General features: G+C 59.6%; 3 protein-coding genes across 3 annotated transcripts in view; all 3 read left to right on the top strand.

Moving 5' to 3' along the window:
* LOC130022085 (cytochrome b-c1 complex subunit 10) overlaps window positions 1-18475 on the top strand; it is a 320448-nt gene that overhangs the window by 93633 nt on the left and 208340 nt on the right. The gene's annotated exons all lie outside the window — the stretch shown is intronic.
* PCSK4 (proprotein convertase subtilisin/kexin type 4) lies at window positions 563-9413 on the top strand. Its single transcript, XM_056112790.1, has 13 exons — window positions 563-757; window positions 990-1094; window positions 4713-4805; window positions 5339-5467; window positions 5551-5627; window positions 5736-5824; window positions 5986-6158; window positions 6377-6589; window positions 7004-7104; window positions 7191-7294; window positions 7372-7489; window positions 7986-8165; window positions 9371-9413. Exons 1-13 carry the CDS (start codon window positions 563-565, stop codon window positions 9411-9413), a joined length of 1620 nt encoding a protein of 539 aa, XP_055968765.1.
* CUNH19orf25 (chromosome unknown C19orf25 homolog) lies at window positions 14327-17079 on the top strand. The gene is made up of 2 exons (XM_056112813.1): window positions 14327-14568; window positions 16790-17079. Exons 1-2 carry the CDS (start codon window positions 14439-14441, stop codon window positions 17020-17022), a joined length of 363 nt encoding a protein of 120 aa, XP_055968788.1. The 5' UTR covers window positions 14327-14438; the 3' UTR covers window positions 17023-17079.

Genomic DNA, 18475 nt, shown 5'->3' with positions numbered 1-18475 from the left:
GGGGCGGGGCCGAAGAAAGGCCAGAGCCGATTGGACAATTGGTCCAGGGCTACAACGGTGAGAACAGAGGAGGGGGCAGGCTGATCATAAAGGAGGGCGGGCCAATCGGAAGAGCGAAAGAAAGGGACAAGGGGCGGGACTACACTGGGGAGGCGGGGCAGGCCTCATAGGCCAGTTGTCATTGGATCGGCCGACCCAAGTGGGCGGGCTATGTGGAAAGTGAGCGTTGGTGGTGGGTTGGGGGAGGCGCCCCACACGGGCTACACGCCCCACACTGTTGCCAAAGTGAAGCCGCTTCTCTGGGTCCGACGATTTGGGTCATTGGACAAAAGGAGACATTGACGTTCCAGAGCATTTGAATCTGCCGAAGACTATGACGAACGTGTGTCCCCCGACCACCCCCACCCACCGACATCGGTCTGAACCTCGCGCCAGTCTAGGAGGGAGCAGCAAGGGGTTGCTATGGTGCCCGCCGGGGGCGGGGCTGGCGCTTGGGCCACTCGGCGGTTTGGCGAGGGGCGGGGCTTTATGATGCCCCGCCCCCGCCCCGCCCCCCGCCGCTATGCGGCCAGCCGGGACTGTGCTTTTGCTGCCCCTGGCCTTGGTCCTGGGCCTGGCCCTCGTTGGCCCTCTGCCTATGGTCTGGGCCTTGGCCCGGACCCCCATCTATGTCAGCAGCTGGGCCGTGCGGGTGTCCCAGGGTTCCCGGGAGGCCGAGCGCCTGGCGCGCAAATTCGGCTTCATCAACCTGGGGCAGGTGGGTAGGACCTTGATTCACGGGATGGGGCGGACCCCAGAGCCCCTCCGACGGGAGAGGGCGACCCCTAGGTGCCACAGCCACCTCGGCCAACTGCAGATTTTATGACTCCACCCACCACAAGGTGTCTGGAGCCCCCAGCCTGTCCAGCAAGGGGGGCTGGCCCTGTCATTGGGGGAGATTATATGGGAAGTTGCGCCCAGACTATATGGTTGCACCCCCACTTTCCCAGATCTTCCCTGATGGAAAGTACTTCCACCTGAGGCACCGGGGCATAGTCCAGCGGTCTTTGACCCCACACTGGGGCCACTGCCTGCGCCTGAAAAAAGACCCCAAGGTGAGCCTGTCGAGGGGATACTTCTTATACTGCTCCGGGCTATTCTTGTGATGGCTTTGAATGGCCTGATGGCATCCTATGAATCCTGGTTCCACCTGACACCCCCCAGTTTATAAAGTGGGGACGCAGATGGGGAGAGGGCTGAAGAGTAACAAAGGGGTCACCCCAGGGTCCGTTTTCGCTTTCCTCTGGCTCCTCCTGAAAGACCAAGTTCTTGGGCACCCCAGTGATGGAGTCAAGCACTTCCTCACCCCACCATCTAGACCTGAGATGGAGGGAAGGGAGTAAGCCCATTTGATAATGGAGGAACGTTTTCCAGGAGTCAGAACTGTGTCCAGTTACCCAAAAAGATCCTGGCTGAACTGGGACCTTCCCCAGTCTCCAGATGCTCAGAGAAGCGCTGGGCTGGATGGGGAAGAGGTTTTCGGGGCAAGACAAGGAGAAGAATGAGGCTGAATTGGCCAACCCCAGAAACCACAAAAGACTTTGGACGGGGGCCAGAGAAATAGGGCTGAGCAGGTAGGGGCTTACCTTGCATGCAGCCAACCCTGGTTCAATCCCCAGCACCCCATAGGGTCCCCTGAGCTGACCAGGAGTGATTTCCGAGCACAGAGACGAAAGTAACCACCAAGCACCACTGGGTGTATGTACCCCAAAAATAGTACTTTGGGCTGGGCAGGGGAGAGTGGAGCTGGTGGACAAGGAGGCGAGGTGTGATGGCTTATAACCCACCAGGAGTACTGGTCACAGAGGTGAAGCCAAGTCACAGTGTGATTTGTAGAAGAGGGACCAAGGCTTGCCAAGGGTTTCCATGCAAGGGAGAAGGAAGGAGGGAGGGAGAGAGTGGGTGGAGGGGGCTTGGTTCCAACAGCAGTTGAGCAAATTGTCACTAGCACCGCCATTGCTGACCTAGGGGTGGGGCTGGACAGTAATCCAGAAAGAAAGAGGACAAAGGCTGGTGACAGCTGCTGAGGCAAACAGATGCATTTATTGTACATTTTATTTTGTATTTATTTATTTATTTGCTTTTTGGGTTGCACCCGGCAATGCACAGGGGTTCCTCCTGGCTCTGCACTCAGGAATTATTCCTGGCAGTGCTCAGGGGACCGTATAGGATGCTGGGAATTGAACCCGGGTCGGCCGCATGCAAGGCAAATGCCCTACCCTCTGTGCTATCACTCTAGCCCCCTGTACATTTTATTTCTTGGGGGGGGGCTCACCCACCCAGTAATGCTCAGGATTTACTCCTGGCTCAGCACTTAGCAATCACTACTGGCGGGTTTAGATGAACATATGGGGTGTCAGGAATCAAACCTGGTCAACCATGTGCAAGGCAAGTGTCCTAGCAACTGCGTTGTATCTCCAATCCCTTTATTTTTGTTTTAGAACCACATCCAGTGCTGATCAAGGAGGGGTTCAGGGGACCCCTGTGGGGTGCCAGGGCTTGAACCCTGGTTGGTCACATGCAAAGCAAGGGCCTTACACTCTCTGTCCCCAATGATTTTTTTTCATTCTTTTTTAATAATTTTTGTTGCTTTTTTGAATCATATCTGGTGGTACTCAGGCTGACTCCTGACTCTGCACTCAGGTATCACTACTGACAAGGTAGGGGATTCCAGGGATCAAATTTGGGCAACTGTGTGCATGGTAAACATAAAACATCCTAATTGTACCATAATGCCAGCCCCAGTTTTTTTTTTTTTTTTTGCTTTTTGGGTCACACCCGGCAATGCACAGGAGTTTCTCCTGGCTCTGCGCTCAGGAATTACCCCTGGCAGTGCTCAGGGGACCATATGGGATGCTGGGAATCGAACCTGTGTCAGCCATGTTGGCCGTGTGCAAGGCAAACGCCCTACCCGCTGTGCTATTGCTCCAGCCCCCACCCCCAGTATTTTTTGAGGTGTTTTTTGTTTGTTTGTTTTTGCTTTTTGGGTCACACCCAGTGATGCTCAGTGGTTACTCCTGGCTCATGCACTCAGGAATCACTCCTGGCGGTGCTCAGGGGACCATATGGGATGCTGGGAATCGAACCTGTGTCGGCCATGTTGGCCGCGTGCAAGGCAAACGCCCTACCCGCTGTGCTATTGCTCCAGCCCCCAGCCCCAGTATTTTTTGAGGTGTTTTTTGTTTGTTTGTTTGTTTGTTTTTGCTTTTTGGGTCACACCTAGTGATGTCCAGGGGTTACTCCTGGCTCTGCACTCAGGAATTACTCCTGGCGGTGCTCCAGGGGACCCTATAGGATGCGGAGGATCAAACCTGGTCAGCTGTGTATTACCACACCAGGCCCCAGCCACTTTATTTTATATTATTGTCACTGTCCTCCCGTTGTTCATCGATTTTCTCAAGCGGACCCAGTAACGTCTCCATTGGAGACTTTGTTGTTACTGTGTCTGGCATATCGAATACGTCACGGGGAGCTTGCCAGGCTCTGCCGTGCGGGCGAGATACTCTTGGTAGCTTGCCAGGCTCTCCGAGTGGGGCGGAGGAATCGAACTCGGGTCAGCCAGGTTGGCTGCGTGCAAGGCAAACACCCTACTCACTTATTTTGGGACCATTCCCAGCGGGGCTCAGGACTTACTCCTGGCTCTATGTTCAGGGATCACTCCTTGTAGGGCTCAGAGGAACCTATGGGTGCCACAGATCGACGCTGAGTTGGCAAGTGCCCTACCCCCTGTCCAGCCCCAGGCAGATGGACTCGTGCATCAGTTGCGCCACTGTGGAGGTGGGCAGAGTCAAACTACAGTGAGCCCCAACAGATGGTGCAAAGTCAGAGGTGGAGGCGTGTGTGACCATTCAGAGGTGCCCTGTCCTGAGAAGTGGGGAGGTCAGAAGTCTCAATGCCCAGGGTTTAGAATGAGAGTACCGAGAGCAGGGTGCTGGCCTTGCACGCGGTCGACCTAGGTTGGATCCCCAGCACCTTATAGGGTTCCCTGTGCACTGCCAGGAGAAACCCCTGAGCATCGCTGATTGTGCCCCGTCTTCCTCCAAAAGAGAAAGCACAGAACCAGTGGAGATGTGCAGGCAATGAACAAGCAGAAGAATCCAGAACAGACAAGACAGGGAAAGGGACAGGGATGGTGCTCAGGAGCCCTAACCCCTGGGGAAGTGGTCGCAGGTGACCGTTCAGAGGACATCATCCAGGCCTCTCAGGCCCTCTCAAGGGGCCCAGCACTTGGCACCAGAATCACTAGTCCTAGCAATAGAGCCACCTTTTGGGGGGGGGGTGTTTTGGGGCCACACACAACAGTGCTCAAGGCTTGCTGCTGGCTCTGCGCTCAGCGATCTCTGGCGGGGCCCAAGGGACCATATGGGGTGACTGGAATCAGACTTGGTTCAGCCCCAACAATCAGACTTGGTTCAGTGGAAACCCCAACCATCCACTTTAAGAGGCCCAGAGTCTTCCCTTACTTCCCACACCAACAGGACGGCTCCAGATGTGACCCAATTCCCACCACTGACCCTGCGAATCAATGTAGGGTGGGTTCAGGTCAGGTCCTCCTTGACTGCTGGGACAGGGCATTGAAAAGAGCCCAAGTCATAGGGCTGGAGGGCTGACTGGCTGCGGCCACCCCGGGACAGCCGGGCTCCAGCTCCCCCTGGAAGCGCATCCCCTTCCAGGTGCAGTGGTTTGAGCAGCAGAAGTTGCAGCGGCGGGTGAAGCGCTCTTTGGTGGTGCCCAAGGACCCATGGTTCCGCAAGCAGTGGTACATGGTGAGCAGTGGTACGTGGGAGTGGGGCTGCGTGGGGCCTGAAGCAGGATCCAAAGGGGTGTGGCCCGGAGGCTTGTCCAGTGGGGTTCGGAGGTGGGGCGTGGCCTGGACAAGGATGTAAAGGGCCATGACCTGACCTAGGAGGTGTGTTCAGTAGGGTTGGGGGTGGGCGTGGCCTAGAGCAGGATTAAAGGGGCGTGGCCTAGGAGGTGTGTCCAGTAGGGCTTGGGGTGGGCGTGGCCTTGGAGGTGTGTTCAGTGGAGTTTGGGGTGGGCGTAGCCTGTTCAGTTTGGGGTGGGCAGGGCCTGAAGCAATTAAATGGGCGTGGCCACAGAGGTGCGTCCAGTAGGGTTTTGGGTGGGCGTGGCCTGGAGCAGGAGTAAAGGGGCGTGGCCTGGGAGTTGGGTTCAATAGGTCTTGGAGGTGGGCGGGGCCTATCACGGCCTAAGGCTGGTAGGGCTGAGTCTGAGAAGGGGTCTTCTCCGGGATGGGGTCATGAGGGTCCTCCCTGACCCCTAACCCGTCACAATACAGAACAACCAAGTGAAGCCGGACTTGAACATTTTGTACGTCTGGAGTCAGGGCCTGACAGGTCAAGGCATCGTGGTCTCGGTGCTGGACGACGGCATTGAGAAGGACCACCCGGACCTCGGGGCCAACTACGTGAGCCCACTGGGGACTGAAGCGGAGGCGCCCCGGGCCTCTGGCCCAGCCACAGCCCTTTCATGCCCTCACTCTATCCCCAGGACCCCCTGGCTAGCTATGACTTCAATGACGACGACCCTGATCCCCAGCCTCGATACACATCCAGTGACGAGAATCGGTGAGTCCAGCGTTGCACGGGACGTGGGGGCGGGGGTGGGGAGGTACCTGGGGCCCCGCCGGTGGTAAGGGGTGCTATGATGGTTCCCACTGTCTGCCCGAGCGCCAGGCATGGGACCCGCTGTGCTGGGGAAGTGGCAGCCGTAGCCAACAATCGCTTCTGTGGCGCCGGCGTCGCCTACAATGCTCGGATTGGAGGTACCAAGGTGTCGCTGCCCTCGGCTTCAGGGCAGAGAGGGAACTGGGTGGCCTGGAGTGGCGGGGAGGGGTCGCCCCACTCCCCGTGGTGAGAGGAGGAGTGGGGCATGACGTGAACGGGAGGGTCGGGAGGAGCTTTTGCCCAGCCAGCCCCTGTGCAGGCGTGCGCATGCTGGACGGCACAATCACCGATGTCATCGAGGCGCAGTCCCTGAGCCTGCAGCCGCAGCACATCCACATCTACAGCGCCAGCTGGGGACCCGAGGACGACGGGCGCACGGTGGACGGTCCAGGGATCCTCACCCGTGAGGCCTTCCGGCGTGGCGTCACCTTGGTGGGTGGATGGGGCTGGGGGGGAGAGAGGGGGATTGAGGGGGCGGAGCTCCTCAATAGGGCGGAGCTTCGGGAAATGCAACTCCTATGGCAGGGCGGGACTCTCTTTGTGGGCGTGGCCTCGATGTGGGGCGTGGCCTAACGGTGGGGGCGTGGCCTCGGGGAGGCAGGGCTCCTCTGGTGCCATCTGGCCCCTCGCCCCTCCCCCCACCCCGCCAGGGCCGAGGTGGACTGGGCACCCTCTTTGTCTGGGCTTCGGGGAACGGTGGACTGCACTTCGACAACTGTAACTGCGACGGCTACACCAACAGCATCCACACGCTGTCCGTGGGCAGCACCACCCAGCAGGGCCAGGTGCCCTGGTACAGCGAAGCCTGCGCCTCCACGCTCACCACCACCTACAGCAGCGGCGTCGTCACTGACGCGCAGATCGTGAGCGCCCCGCCCCGACAACTGTGCCCGCAGTCTGGTCCTACGCTGCCCCTCCCCAAACCTGACCTTTAGGAGTTGACTCTAAAATCTGCCGGCACCTCCTAATCTCAGTTGCATTTGACCCTGACAGCCCCCAGATCTGGGCCTTTTCTCCCAGGCCCAGACCTTTGACCTTAGCCCCTGCCAGGCTCCTGACCCAAGCCTGGAGGACCAGGCCCCAAGCTCCAGGCTGTGACCCTAAACCCCAAACTGTCACCTCACCTTGGTCCCCCCAGCCCTCACTGCCCGTCCTGTCCCCTCAGGGGTGCATCTGGTGGGGTTTCCTTGGATGCCTGGGTCTCCAGTGCCCTTTGTCCTGGTCTTGGGCTTGAGGGGTGCTCTACAGGCCAGCACCCTAGCCCGCTGTGTCCCCAGGTCACCACAGACCTGCACCACCACTGCACAGACAAGCACACGGGCACCTCGGCGTCCGCCCCGTTGGCCGCGGGCATGATCGCTTTGGCTCTGGAGGCCAAGTAGGTGATGCCGGGGAGGGGAGGCATCCCCCCCAGCCCCACCTCGGCCCACACAGCCCCCCTCCCTTATACTCCTCCACTCCCAGCCCCTTCCTAACATGGAGGGACATGCAGCATCTGGTGGTCCGCGCATCCAAGCCCGCACAGCTCCAGGCTGAGGACTGGAAGGTCAATGGTGTGGGGCGCCAAGGTGAGAGGGACTGGGGGCAGACTGGGAATTGGGGTCGCCGTGCCCGCAGTGCAATGATGGACCCCCCCCTCCCGCAGTGAGCCACCACTATGGCTACGGCCTGCTGGATGCTGGGCTGCTGGTGGACTTGGCGCGCACGTGGCTGCCCACGCAGCCCCAGCAGAAGTGCACCATCCAGATTCTGCAAAACCCCATGTGAGCCTCCCCCGTCTGCATGGCTGCCCCAGCCTCTGCACACGGCCCCCAGCTTCTGCACAGGACCCTCCAGCATCTGCACACGGCCCCCCAGCCTCTGCACACAACCCCCGGCCCTAGCATCTGCACATGGCCCCCAGCCTCTGCACACAGCCCCCAGCCTCTGTACACGACCCCCCAGCCTCTGCACACAGCCCCCAGACTCTGCACACGGCCCCCAGCCTCTGTACACGGGCCCCCCCGCCCCAGCCTCTGCACACGGCTCCAGCCTCTTCACACGGCTCCCCGCATTTACATTCCTGCCCTGGAGTACCTGAAATTTGTTCTCCAGAATCTGCACTCCTCCCCCAACCTCTGAAACCTGCCCCTCCCCTATCTGCACACCTGTCATTCCCACGTGGGGAGTGGACACCTGGGAGGCCTCAGTTTCCCCACCCGTGAAGCGAGAGGGGCCCCGATCACTGTCCAAACCCCACTGCCGGCCCCTCGCCCCCAGCACCATCCTAGCGCAGACGCTGGTGCCCCAGAACGTGTCGGCCTGCGCCGGCAGCCCCAACGCCATCCGCTCGCTGGAGCATGTGCAGGTGCAGCTGTCTCTGACCTACAGCCGCCGCGGAGACCTGGAGATCTCGCTCGTCAGTCCCATGGGCACCCAGTCCACGCTCGTGGCCATCAGGTGCGCTGTCTCGCGGGGAGTGCCCAGCGCTGGCGGGGACCCTCGCAGGATCGCGCTTGCAAAGCCTCCAGCCTGTCTGTCTGTCTGTCCCAGACCCTTTGACATCAGTGGCCAAGGCTACAACAATTGGGTGTTCATGTCCACCCACTTCTGGGATGAGGACCCGCGGGGCCTGTGGACGCTGGGCCTGGAAAACAAAGGCTACTTCTTCAACACGGGTGAGGGCCGCGTGCGCTTGGGCTCCCCTACCTCGCCACAGGCTCTGGCCTCACCTGCCGCGGCGGCAGGGGACCCCCGGGGCACCCCGACGTGCACCAGACAAGCCTGTCTGCCTGGTGTACAGTCGGGGTGCAGTTCTTTCTCTTTATTTGGCTTTTTGGGTCACACCCGACAATGCCCAGGGGCTACTCCTGGCTCATGCACTCAGGAATTATTCCTGGCAGTGCTCAGGGGACCAAATGGGATGCTGGGAATCGAACCCGGGTCGGCCGCATGCAAGGCAAACGCCCTCCCCGCTGTGCTATTGCTCCAGCCCCCGGGGTGCAGTTCTTTACCCAACAGCATCCCAGAGTGTCAGCCACGGGGAGCAGGAGGTTTCACCAGCACACAGTAGGCATGGTTTTGCCCAAGCACAGGCGCCAGGCAGCAGCACTTACTGTGCCGGGACTTGCACACAGTGGGCCCACATGCTCTACCATAACAGGCACATCCTGACCCAGGCACAGTCGGTGCCACAGACACGGGCACAGAGCAGTTGGGGCCTCACCTGCACACAGTGGGCCCACAGCAGGTCTGGATGTTCACACCCAGCGGGTGTGCTCTCATCCTCACACAGTAGGTTTTGAGACCGGCACGACTGAGTCCACACAGTAGGCCCACAGTTTGATCCTGCTGCCAACACAGTCAGTCCAGACACAAGTGCACAGTAGGTACATGTCCAGATACAAGAGCGCACTGGGTGTCTCCTTCTCACTCACAGTAGGTCCATCATGCACAGGCACAGAGCAGTCACTCCCTCTGCACACAGTAGGTCCCGCTACTGATACTCCACGGGCATGCCCCGGTCTGCGCACAGTGGGTCTGAAGACTAGTGCCCAGAGGTAGGCCTGCCCCCGCAGAGTAAATCGGAGCTGCTAGCGCACAGTAGGACCGCAGGCCACCAGCCTACAACCCTCCCTCCATGCCCACTTGTGACCCCTGCCCAGGGACGCTGTACCGCTACACGCTGCTGCTATACGGGACGGCTGAGGACATGATGGCGCGGCCAAAGGGCCCCCAGGTGACCAGCAGCGCGTGCGTGCAGCGGGACCCAGCGGGGCTATGCCAGGGTGAGTGTGTGCAGGCGGCAGCGGTGTGCATGTGTACCCCGGGTGGGCGGGCAGGGGCCAGGACCGGGCACGGCTTCACTGCCCCGTGTGCCCCCGCTGCGCAGAATGCCACAGTCCCGCCTACCTCCTGGGCCACGTCTGCCTCTCGTTCTGCCCGCCCCGATACTTCAGCGACACTCAGCAGGCCATGAACACCGTGCCCGGCCACACCACCGTGCCCGCCCCACGCGTGTGTGCCAGGTGCCACCCGTCCTGCTACACTTGCCGCGGTGGCTCCCCGCACAACTGCACTGCTTGTCCCCCGGCCTCCACCCTGGATGCCCGCTGGGGCTCTTGCACCAAAGTGGTCCCGCCCAGCACCCACCCCCCGCCTCCGACCGCCGCCAACGGGGGCCCCCACAGCCCGGCCCGGGCCATCCTGCCAGCACTCCTGGCTGTGACCCTTGGGGGTCCCTTGCTCAGCAGCTGCGTCCTCTCTGTAGGCTGGCTACCACCAGGTTAGGGGACCACCTCAATGCAGGAGGGTCCCCCCTCCCCCAGCTCCAGCTGCTGGCTCCGGCCCAGAAACGCATGACAGGAGAATAGTAAGCCTCAGCCTCCCGTGGTCACTGGCTCCAGATTGGTGGCCAGAGGCTGCAAGTGGGTGGGGGCCGGGGGGGATGAGAGCCTGTCCCTCTTGCCCCACTAAAATCCCTGGCTTGACCCCATCACCCAACAGGCCAGGGATGGACCTCGTGGGGTCGCTCACCCCAGACTTGGCAGGTCCAGGTGAAAAAGAGAGCACAGTTTAGTTATAATTTAGGGAGGGGAGGCGGCAGGCAGAGGCCAGCCTTCACCATGGATGGTCTTCCTGGCTCCAGAATGGAGGGGCTTGGGGGACCTTGCCCAGAGCCTCAGGCCCCTGCCATGCTGAACCTCAGACTTTGTAAATAAAGGTTGAATGGAATAGCAGATGCCAAGTCTTTGCTCTTTTTTTTTTTTTTTTTTTTTTGCTTTTTGGGTCACACCGGCGGCAAGGCACAGGGGTTCCTCCTGGCTCTGCACTCAGGAATTACTCCTGGCGGTGCTTGGGGGGCCGTATGGGATGCCGGGGATTGAACCCAGGCTGGCCACGTGCAAGGCAAACGCCCTACCCGCTGTGCTATCGCTCCAGCCCCAAGTCTTTGCTCTTCTTTTGGGGAGCACAGGAATGGGGAGTGTTTCCGTCTCCTTGCTGTGCCCTGTATGGAATCTGCTTTCTGGCCCTGGGGATCAGCTTCAGGAGGCCCCAATAGTCCACAAAAGAAAACAAGACAGCTGGGTCTAGGAAGGCCCACCTTGGGAGAAGGGGTGCCCCCATCTGTGAATGTCCCCATCCAGGGTGGAATCCTCTTTCTTCTCAAAGCCTCTAAGCTGGGGGCTGGAGCGATAGCACAGTGGGTAGGGCGTTTGCTTTGTACGCGGCCGACCCGGGTTCGATTCCCAGCATCCCATATGGTCCCTTGAGCACCGCCAGGAGTAATTCCTGAGTACAGAGCCAGGAGTAACCCCTGTGCATCGCTGGTGTGACCCAAAAAGAAGAAAAACGTCTCTAAGCTCCCCCGCTTTTCTCTTATATCCTGTTAGACAAGTTACCCCAACACCAGGAACAAAAAAGTCCTGGAAATCCGCATCGGGGAAGTGGGGGGGCTGCCAGAATCTGGAACAGAAAGAGGATGGTATTGGGGATAGGACAGTTAGTCAAAGAACCCAGAGAAGACCCCCACATCGCCCTCGGTCCCTGGGAGTGAGGCACTTGTTCCCCCAGCCTCAAGTTGGTCCCATGGCGGGGAGGGGATTTGGACCACACCCAGGTGTGCTGCGTGGTGCTCTGAGTTCTGTGCTTGGGGACTGCTCCCAGCAAAGTGCTGATGACCATGCAGACCTAGAGACCAAGCTTTGATCAGCCACTGGGGCTGGAGAGATAGTACAGGGGGGAGGAGGCTTGCCTTGCACCCCCCCCAGGGCCAAATCAGGTTCTATTCCTGATTCGATCCTTCAACCACTGTCAGGAGGGATCCCAGAGCACAGAGCCAGAAGTCAGCCCTGAGCACCACCGGGTGTGGCGGCCCAACAGAACTCAACAAAACTAGGAAGAGCTGCGTTCAAGGCAAATACATGCCTTCAGCCCTGAACCGGCTCTGTAGTGCCAGCTGCAAAGCCTGAAGCAAGATGGGTGGAGGGGAGGGCTGCCACCGGCAGGACTGGGGAAGCCAAGCAGGAGCCACAGCCGGGGGGTGGGGGGGAACACGTCCGGCTGGTGCCTTCCTGTCCTGCCCCTTCCCAGCCAAGCCCCAGCTGCAGACCCAGCCCTGGAGTCTAGGCTATGTCCCCCAGGACAACTGGGACCGCCCCTCAGAGCTCCCAAGTACACTCCATGGGTACCTGCCTCCCTCCATACTTTTGAGAAACAACTAGTTTGGGGGGTTGGAGCAATAGCACAGCGGGTAGGGTGTTTGCCTTGCAAGCAGCCGACCTGGGTTCGATTCCCAGCATCCCATATGGTCCCCTGAGCACCACCAGGAGTAACTTCCTGAGTGCAGAGCCAGGAGTGACCCCTGTGCATTGCCGGGTGTGACCCAAAAAGCAAAAAAAAAAAAAAAACTAGTTTGGGGGGGCTGGAGTGGTAGTACAGCGGGTAGGGTGTTTGCCTTGCATGCAGTCAACCCGGATCTGGTTTCCAGCATCCCATATGGTCCCCCGAGCACCACCAGGAGTCATTTCTAGAGTGCAAAGCCAGAAGTAACCCCTGTGCATTGCCGGATGAGACCCAAAAAGCAATTCATTTACTTTTATTTTTATTTTTTTATTTTTTGCTTTTTGGGTCACATCCGGCAATGCACAGGGGTTACTCCTGGCTCTGCACTCAGGAATTACCCCGGTGGTGCTCAGGGGATCATATGGGATGCTGGGAATCAAACCCGGGTTGGCCGCGTGCAAGGCAAACGCCCTACCCGCTGTGCTATTGCTCCAGCCCCCCAAAAAGCAATTAAAAAAAAAAGACTAAGGGCCAGGGGCAAGAGTGATAATACAGTGGGTAGGGCATTTGCCTTGCACACGGCCAACCTGGGTTCAATCCCTGGCATCCCATATGGTCCCCTGAGCACTGCCAGAAGTAATTCCTGAGTGCAGAGACAGGAATAATCCCTGAAGATCCTCAGGTGTGTGTGCCCCCCCCCCAAATAAACAAAACAAAGCAAAAAAAGTAGTTTAGGGGCTCATGAGAGTACAGCAGGGAAGAGGGAAGGCACTTGCCTTGCACACAGCTGAACTGGCTTGGATGCCCACCACTAGCCCTCTATTTCCTGGCACCTCCATGCATAGCCCCCCAAACTAGACCAACAAACTAAAAAGCAAAAAAAAACCCTAAGTCATTTGGATCAAGAGCTAGTACAGGGGTTAAAGTGCGTTGCCAATGCTTGCAACTGAACCAGGTTTGATCCCCAGCACTATGTAAAGTCCCTGGAAGCACTGTCAGGAGTGATATCTGAGCACAAAAACGACACAAAACTAAGTCTTTTCCTCCTGCACAGAAGTCACCCACCAGGAGTCACCAACGCCAGCTGATGGCACTCACTATAGGAAAGAACTGATCAGTCGACCAGTCAGTTGCAGGGTCCTAGAGCGCCCCCCTCTGCCTCCGTAATGCCACCGGCAGCACACCTACACAAACGTCCTCACAGCACCCCGGGTCCACGCAGCAGGATTCAGAGCCACCAAAGGAGACCCTTCCAGACAGGAAGTGGTGGTGGTGGTGGGGACGGGGATGCTGAAGCGAAAGGGATTGATGTGGGATGATGAAACGCTAAACTGCTTTTCCTGCTGTATTTTTTTGGGGGGGCGGGGAAGTCTCACACTCCACGGTGCTGCCGGCTTACACCAGGCTCTGCACTCAGTGATCACTCCTGACGGGCTCGGGGGGACCCTATGGGGTGGTGCTGAGAATCAAAACCGGATGAGTCTCAGGCCAGGCAAACGCCCTCCCGGCTGTGTCAGCAGTCTTTACACACTGTCATCACTGTAAGTTTTAATCACTGTGATTTGTAGCAAACTCCACGTGGACCTCCCTGGAATTCGAATCTGCCTTTGCACCCTAGCAGGAGGGGTGACCCGAGGTAAAGTCCAGGTAGATGGGGAGGGGGGCTCCAGAAAACATGGAATGCGATAGTACAGCAGGGAGGGCGCTGGCCTTGCACGTGGTTAACCTGGGTTCAATCTCTGGCATCCCATAGGGTCTCCCAGCACCGCCAGGAGCGATCCCTGAGTGCAAAACTAGGGGTAAGCCCTGAACATCCCGACGGTTGCGGTCCAAAAATAAAACCACAAACCACAGACAACAAGTTATCAAACGCTGACACTCCCTTGGCGCCGGTTCGCCTGGTGCAGGGGGGGGCGGGGGGGTGGGGTGGGCTCCCAGGTTAGGAACTGAACCCCCTTCAGCCGCGATACCGTGTAACTCCGCGAGTTAACTCGGCCCCGTGCCCACCACTTGCGTAGCCAGCCCAGGACGGGTTGAGAGCTGCCCTCGTGTCTCCGCCGGGTCTCGCCGCCTCGCACGTGGTAGACGCGCGCGGGCGCTATCGCTTTAAGAAGGGGCGTGGCGTCGGGAGGAGCCAAGTCCCGGAAGTGCATGTCACGTGTCGGGGGGCGGGGCGCGCTGCGTGCGGAAGCGGAAGCGGCTGCCCGGATCACTCGGGGCGCTGGGAGCGCCTCCAGGTGAGGTTTGGGCTGTTGCTCTGCGCCCTCCGGTCCAGGACTTGAGTCCCAACTCGAGGCGGACTTTGAAACCTCTGATCCCGGTGCAGCCGGACGCCGCGGGGTCGCGGGAGAGGCGGGTGCCGGGGTGCCCCGTTAATGGGTTCTGGCGGGTGTATACGAGTTCACCGGGCAGAAGCACTGGCAAACCGCCCTCGTGCCGCCTCCAGGGATGGGCTCCAAGGCCAAGAAGCGCGTGGTGTTGCCCACCCGCCCGGCGCCCCCCACGGTGGAGCAGATCCTGGAGGACGTGCGGGGGGCGGCCGCCGACGACCCGGTCTTCACCACCTTGGCCCTTGAAGGTACGGGGAGCAGGGACATGAGGACCCCGGGAAGCAGTGGCGGGGGGAGGGGGGCACATTCCCGTCTCTAGCTCCTGCCCCAGTGTCCCAGATCCTGAGTAGGAGATCCCGTGAACCTGGGAAATTCAAGGGGAAAGCTCGGACCCTCCCGAAGTTCCTCTTCCTGCCTGGAACTTGGGGTGTGCGTGCAGACGGGCGCCCCCAACAGATGTGGGTTAGGCCAGGGCTGGGTTGGATAGCCTGTTTGTTTTTGTTGTTTTGTTTTGGGAACACGCCTGGTGGTGCTCAGGGTTGACTCCTGGCTCTGCACTCAGGGATCGATCACTCACTCAGGGATCACTTCAGGTGAGGCTCAGGTCCCTGTGAGGTGTTGGGGATGGAACCCGGATCTGCCCTGTGCAAAGCAGGCACCCTCCGGGTGGTGTTATGGCTCCACACCTCTGCTGCCTGTTTTTTTTGTTTTGTTTTTGACTTTTTGGGTCACACCCAGCGATGCACAGGGTTTACTCCTGGCTTTGCACTCAGGAATCACTCCCGACGGTGCTCAGGGGACCATATGGGATGCTGGGAATCGAACCCAGGTCGGCCGCGTGCAAGGCAAACGACCTACCCGCTGTGCTATCACTCCAGCCCCTCTGCTGCCTGTTTGTATCAGAGCCTGAGATGAACTTGGCCCATTTTCTTTTTCTTTTTGGTTTGGCTTTTGGAGTTCACACCCAGCGAGACTCTGGCGTTACTCCTGGCTCTGCACTCAGGAATTACACCTGGCAGTGCTCAGGGGAACCATATAGGATGCCAGGGATGGAACCCAGGTTGACTGTGTGCAAGGCAGATGCCCTCCCTGGGATTCTCTATGGGGGGGAGGGCATAGGCCACACCCTATGGTGCTGGGACTGTTCTTTTCTGGGGGGTTTGAGGGACCCCACCGGCATTGCTCAGGGCTCCAGCCCCAAACTTGGCAGGTTTTCATCTGGGGGATATTTTATCAGCAAATGATAAGAGTATAAAGCCCAGGACAGAGGGACCAGACCATTGCTTCAGCCTCAAGGTTTTGTTTGGGCCACACTCCGCGGTGTTCAGGCACGTATCTGGCTCTGACTTCAGGGGTGACCCTGGGTGACCCTGGGGATCAAACCAGCGCCTCACCCACTGTACTATATCTCCTGCCCCCGTTCAAGCATTTTTAAGGGCTTAGAAAGTTCGGGGTGAAGATGCGCATCAAACAGAAAGTTCCTAGTTCAGGGTTGGCCCCAGGAACAGAAAAACTATTTCTGAGCTGGACTGATAGTACAGCGGGGAGGGGAGTTTGCCTTGCATGCGGCCAACCTGGGTTCAATCCCTGGCATCCCATATGGTTCCCTTGAGTGTCACCAGGAGTAACCCCTGAGCGTTATTCCTGGTCGTTTCTGATGTGACCCAATAAAACAAAAAATCAAAAAAGAAAAACCGTATTTCTCTCAGAACATAGTAGGATCAGCCCAGCTCTCCATCAGAAGCATCGGACGGGAGAGACAGTGCAGGGCTGGAGCACAGGGTTGTGCATGTGGGGTACCTGGGTTTGACCCCCAGCACATGCAGTGCTGTGACAGAGCTGTAAGTAGCCTCAGATGGGAGAGATAAGACAACGGATAGGGTCCTGGCCTTACATGGGGCTCACTGGGTTCAATCCCCAGCACCCCATGGGGTCCCCCAGGCCCGCCAGGAATAGTCCCCGAGTGCAGAGCCAGGAGGAAGCCCTGAGCAATGCTGGTGAGGTTTCTCAAACCCCCCCAGAAAAGAATAGTCCCAGCACCATAGGGTGTGACCTATGTCACCCCCCCCTCATAGAGAATCACTAGCCTGGGGCTTTGCATGTGGGATCCCTGCCACCAAAGGGTCTCCCAAGCACCACAGGGCATGGCTTGACCCCCCAAAAAACAAGAAGCATATGGCTCAGTCTACAAGCATTTGGAGGGTGGGGAATCTAGGACTCATGGTGGTGAGAGAAACAGCCGTGGGGCTGGAGCGATAGCACAGCGGGGAGGGCGTTTGCCTTGCATGCAGCCAATCCGGGTTCGATTCCCAGCATCCCATATGATCCCCTGAGCACTGCCAGGAGTGATTCCTGAATGCAGAGCCAGGAGTGACCCCTGTGTGTCGCCGGGTGTGACCAAAAAGAGAAAAAGAGAGACAGCCGCGCCCTCGGCCCCCCATGCCCCACGGTGCTGCATCCTGTCCCCAGACGCCCCTGCGCCCACAGGGAGGGCCGACGCCGAGGACCAGGAAGCCGAGCGCGAGCGGCTGTACCAGCAGAGCCGCACCTACGTGACTGCCAACCAGCGGCTCCAGCAGGCTGGCACGGAGTTGCAGCGGGCCTGCCAGGAGCTGCGGGGAGCTGGCGCCCAACTGGAGCGGGAGATGGACGAGGTGAAGCAGGTGACCCTGCCCAGCGCCCAGGCCGCCTCTTCGGGCTGACCCCGTTCCAGAGCACGGGCGAGCCCACGGCAGGACTCCCGGGGCCCAGACACCCCCGGAAGCCAGACTGGACATCGTGCAGGTTCGTCCAGGGAGGCCCCGTTCTCTGGAGCGCTGGGGGGTCGCCCCCAAATCTTGAGGGCCCCCAGGGGGGATGGGGGAGTGTGGGGTCTCCCCCCTTGCTTCCCCCACCCTGAGGCCTCACAGCCTCTATCTGAGATGTGGCCTCGGCGGGGGCTGCTCTTCGGAGTCTCCTGGCTCCCAGATCTGGGGGTGCCCCTCTGGGGTGGGCCCAGTGGGGTCCATCAGCCGGCGCTCCCAGGCCCAGGTTGCCTGGCCTCCTGTGTTTTCCCACCACTGGCTTGATTGTGAAGCCTGGCGAGGGGGCTGCGCCCACCCCCGACCCCCCACCCCACGCTTTGGCCCCTCTTCTCTGTGGCGTGGGGCAACCAGGGCAGCAGAGGAGCCGAGAATGTTCCATTGGCCTGGAACCTACGAAGACCAAGCATGCAGGACCCACGTGTGTCTGCTGGGACCCCAGTGAGATGGGCAGGACCCCCGTGACTGCCACCATCAGCAGCTTCTCGGGGTGGGGGAGACCCAGCAGGAGAAAGCAAGGACAGGAACCCCCCGCCTCCAGCAGGACACCAACCACTGCAGCCGGAGACCCCTGACAGCAGAACCCGGGGCTCCAGCGAGCAGACAACTGCTGCCACATACCCCAAAACCCAGGCCCACCCGCCCCCCACACCTTGCTCCCGGGGGCACGAGCATACCCACAGCCAGACTAACAGGGCCCGGGCACCTCTGAACCCAGACTGGACATACAAGTTCCCACCGTCTCCTCCAGGAAGGACGCCATTGGACCTCCAGGGCCTGCCTGTGCCCCCCATGCCCACAGCTGGCACCAGCCCCACCCTCTGCCTCCGGCCACCCTCCAGCCCCACTTGGACACGGAGCCCCAGGCCAAGAGGGGGGCGCCAGCAGCCCCGTTTATTAAAGGTGCCATCAGATGGAGGTTCAGGGTTCTGCATTTTCTTGGCCCGGCGCGTGGTGGCGCTATGTACAGGTGTCTGGTAATACTGAGGTGCTGAGAGAGAACGAGGGGACGACGGGGGTGGCCAGTGGCCCTGACATGGACAGGCTGGTGGGGGGGTGGTGTAAAGCTACAGGTGGGCGTGGCCCCAAATTCAGCACCCTGCTGGAGGGTTTGTCCATCGGCCTCAGGCCAAGGTCCAGAATTTGGGGATGGCCGTGGATTGCCCGGGTGTCTCCTGTCCCCTCTATAGAGAGTCACAGCGTTCTGTGATGTTCATTGCTGAGATGTTCTGAGATCATCTGAGATGCTCCAAACGGGTCGTCCAGCTGCCACTCGAATGGACTGTCCAGTGGCCGTGTGGAGACTCTGTCCCGGGAGCTGGTGACCCACCAGCTGCTGGGCATGAATTGCGGC

This window comes from Sorex fumeus, unplaced genomic scaffold (genome assembly GCF_029834395.1).
Source record: "Sorex fumeus unplaced genomic scaffold, SorFum_2.1 ptg000019l, whole genome shotgun sequence".
Lineage (NCBI taxonomy): Eukaryota > Metazoa > Chordata > Mammalia > Eulipotyphla > Soricidae > Sorex > Sorex fumeus.
Note: the sequence above shows the minus strand (reverse complement) of the source record. Positions and strands in the feature narration are given on the sequence as shown.